The sequence below is a fragment of the Corvus kubaryi genome, unplaced genomic scaffold, assembly GCF_017639235.1.
Source record: "Corvus kubaryi isolate FWS band 111438036 unplaced genomic scaffold, C.kubaryi_AGA036_p1.0 37005, whole genome shotgun sequence".
Lineage (NCBI taxonomy): Eukaryota > Metazoa > Chordata > Aves > Passeriformes > Corvidae > Corvus > Corvus kubaryi.
The window spans coordinates 108916-110676 of record NW_024581008.1 but is presented as its reverse complement, the minus strand read 5'-3'; the positions used below and the strand labels follow the sequence as shown (position 1 = coordinate 110676).

The following is a 1761-nucleotide window of genomic DNA, read 5'->3' as shown; positions in this document are numbered from 1 at the left end:
AGAACCACCAAAATCTGCCAAAAAAGCCACTCAGAACCACCAAAACCTGCCAAAAAAAGCCACTCAGAACCACCAAAACCCCGGCCAAAAAAGCCACTCAAAACCACCAAAACCCCTCAAAAAGCCACTCAAAACCACCAAAACCCCTCAAAAAAGGCACTCAGAACCACCAAAACCTGCCAAAAAAGCCACTCAGAACCACCAAAACCCCCCCAGACAGCGTCAAAGGGAGCCACTGGTGGCTGGAATTCCGTTACATATTCCACGGGGGAGCAGGGAAATCCAGGTGGCCCATCCAGCTGCTCATTTCTGACTCTTTTCAGCCCCGTTTTCCTCGGAAAATCCCCCCAAAACCACCTAAAAATGGCAAAACCGAGCTGGATTCCATCAATTATTGGTGGCTGGAATGCCACTGAATATTCCATGTGGGAGCAGGGAGATCCCGGTCTCCTCTTCAGCCCCTTTTCCGTGGAAAATCCCCCCCAAAAAACCCACCCAGAAATAGCAAAACGGAGCAGGAAAAAGCCCCAAATCCTTGGGAAACGCTCCCGTTTGGAGCTGGAAAAACCCTAAATGAGGGAATTTGGCCGAAACCGTGGAATTATGGAATGGTTTGGGTGGGAAGGATCTTCCTGTCCCACCCCAATTCCACGGGCAGGGACACTTCCCGCTATCCCAGGCTGCCCCAAGCTTCGTCCAACCTGGAATTAAACAATTCCAGGCACGGAATTCAGGCCAAAAAGAAAAAAAAAAAAAATCCTGATTTGGAGGTTTTGGAGATTTTTTTTATGGGAAAAATCCCCTCCTTTTCCAGAGCCACCCACATCCCTGCCAGGAGACAAATCCCGGCAGGGAATCATCCCAAATCCACCCCAAATCCATCTCCAAGGAGGGATTAATTTGAATTTCAAACCCAGCACCTCCACCCTCAGTTCCCCCCACGGGCTGGAGATTTCGGGAGAGGCGGGGATGAACATCCCCAGAGCTTCTTCATCCCGGAAAAAACTCGGGAAAAGCCTCTGGAATTCCTTACCTCCTCCTCCTTCGGGCTTATCCACGATGCTGCAGCCGGCTTTCATTTTCTCCCTCCTGCCAACGAGAGGGAAAAGCGGCGTCAGGCGCCATTCCCGACGGGATTTTTCCGGGAGAAAAGGGGGGGGGGGGGAAAAAAACCCGGGTTTTCCTGACGAATCCCTGCCTGGAATCCCGGGAAAGGGGCCTGGAGCCCCGGGAAGGAGCCGTCAGACAGACAAAACAAGCCCTGCACAGTTCCCCTCCTGTTCCCAGACGGGCTCGGCTGCCAAAATACACAACTGGGAGCTCGCCCAGATGTGCCAGGGAAGGAGGGAGGGAGGGAGGGAAAAACAGGAAGAAAGGGAGGGGAGGGGAGCGGAATCCCAGCTGCTGATCCCGCCGGGATTTTCCAGTGGATTTTCCGATTTTCCCTGCTCGCTGTTGGGGGGGGGCTGGAGATGGGGTTTGCTCGTCGTCATCCCAAAAAAGGAACGGGGCTTGGGGAGGGCTGGGAGGGACGGGAGACCCCCGGGAGGGGTCAGAGACCCCCGGGATCGGGAACCAGAGACCCCCGGGATCGGGAACCAGAGGGGATTCCTGGGAGGGATCAGAGACCCCCGGGAGGGATCAGAGACCCCCGGGATCGGGAATCAAAGGGGATTCCCGGGAGGGATCAGAGACCCTCGGGATCAGGAACCAGAGGGGATTCCCGGGAGGGATCAGAGACCCCCGGGAGGGATCAGAGAC

At 55.3% G+C, this 1761-nt stretch overlaps 1 protein-coding gene across 3 annotated transcripts in view; it reads right to left on the bottom strand.

The window, feature by feature from the left end:
* The window catches only part of ETV3 (ETS variant transcription factor 3), an 11156-nt gene extending 9402 nt beyond the window's left edge, over window positions 1–1754 (bottom strand). For 2 of the 3 annotated variants that reach the window (XR_006014811.1, XR_006014812.1), the window contains exon 1: window positions 1034–1158. Coding sequence is in view for 1 of the 3 variants with exons in the window: in XM_042020558.1 (XP_041876492.1) it covers window positions 1034–1079 (46 nt within the window). In the remaining 2 variants the exon portion in view is untranslated. Of the gene's footprint in view, window positions 1–1033; window positions 1159–1198 lie in introns of those variants that run through there. The other variant, XM_042020558.1, reaches the window with a different exon arrangement.
* Between the last annotated feature and the right edge of the window lie 7 nt (window positions 1755–1761).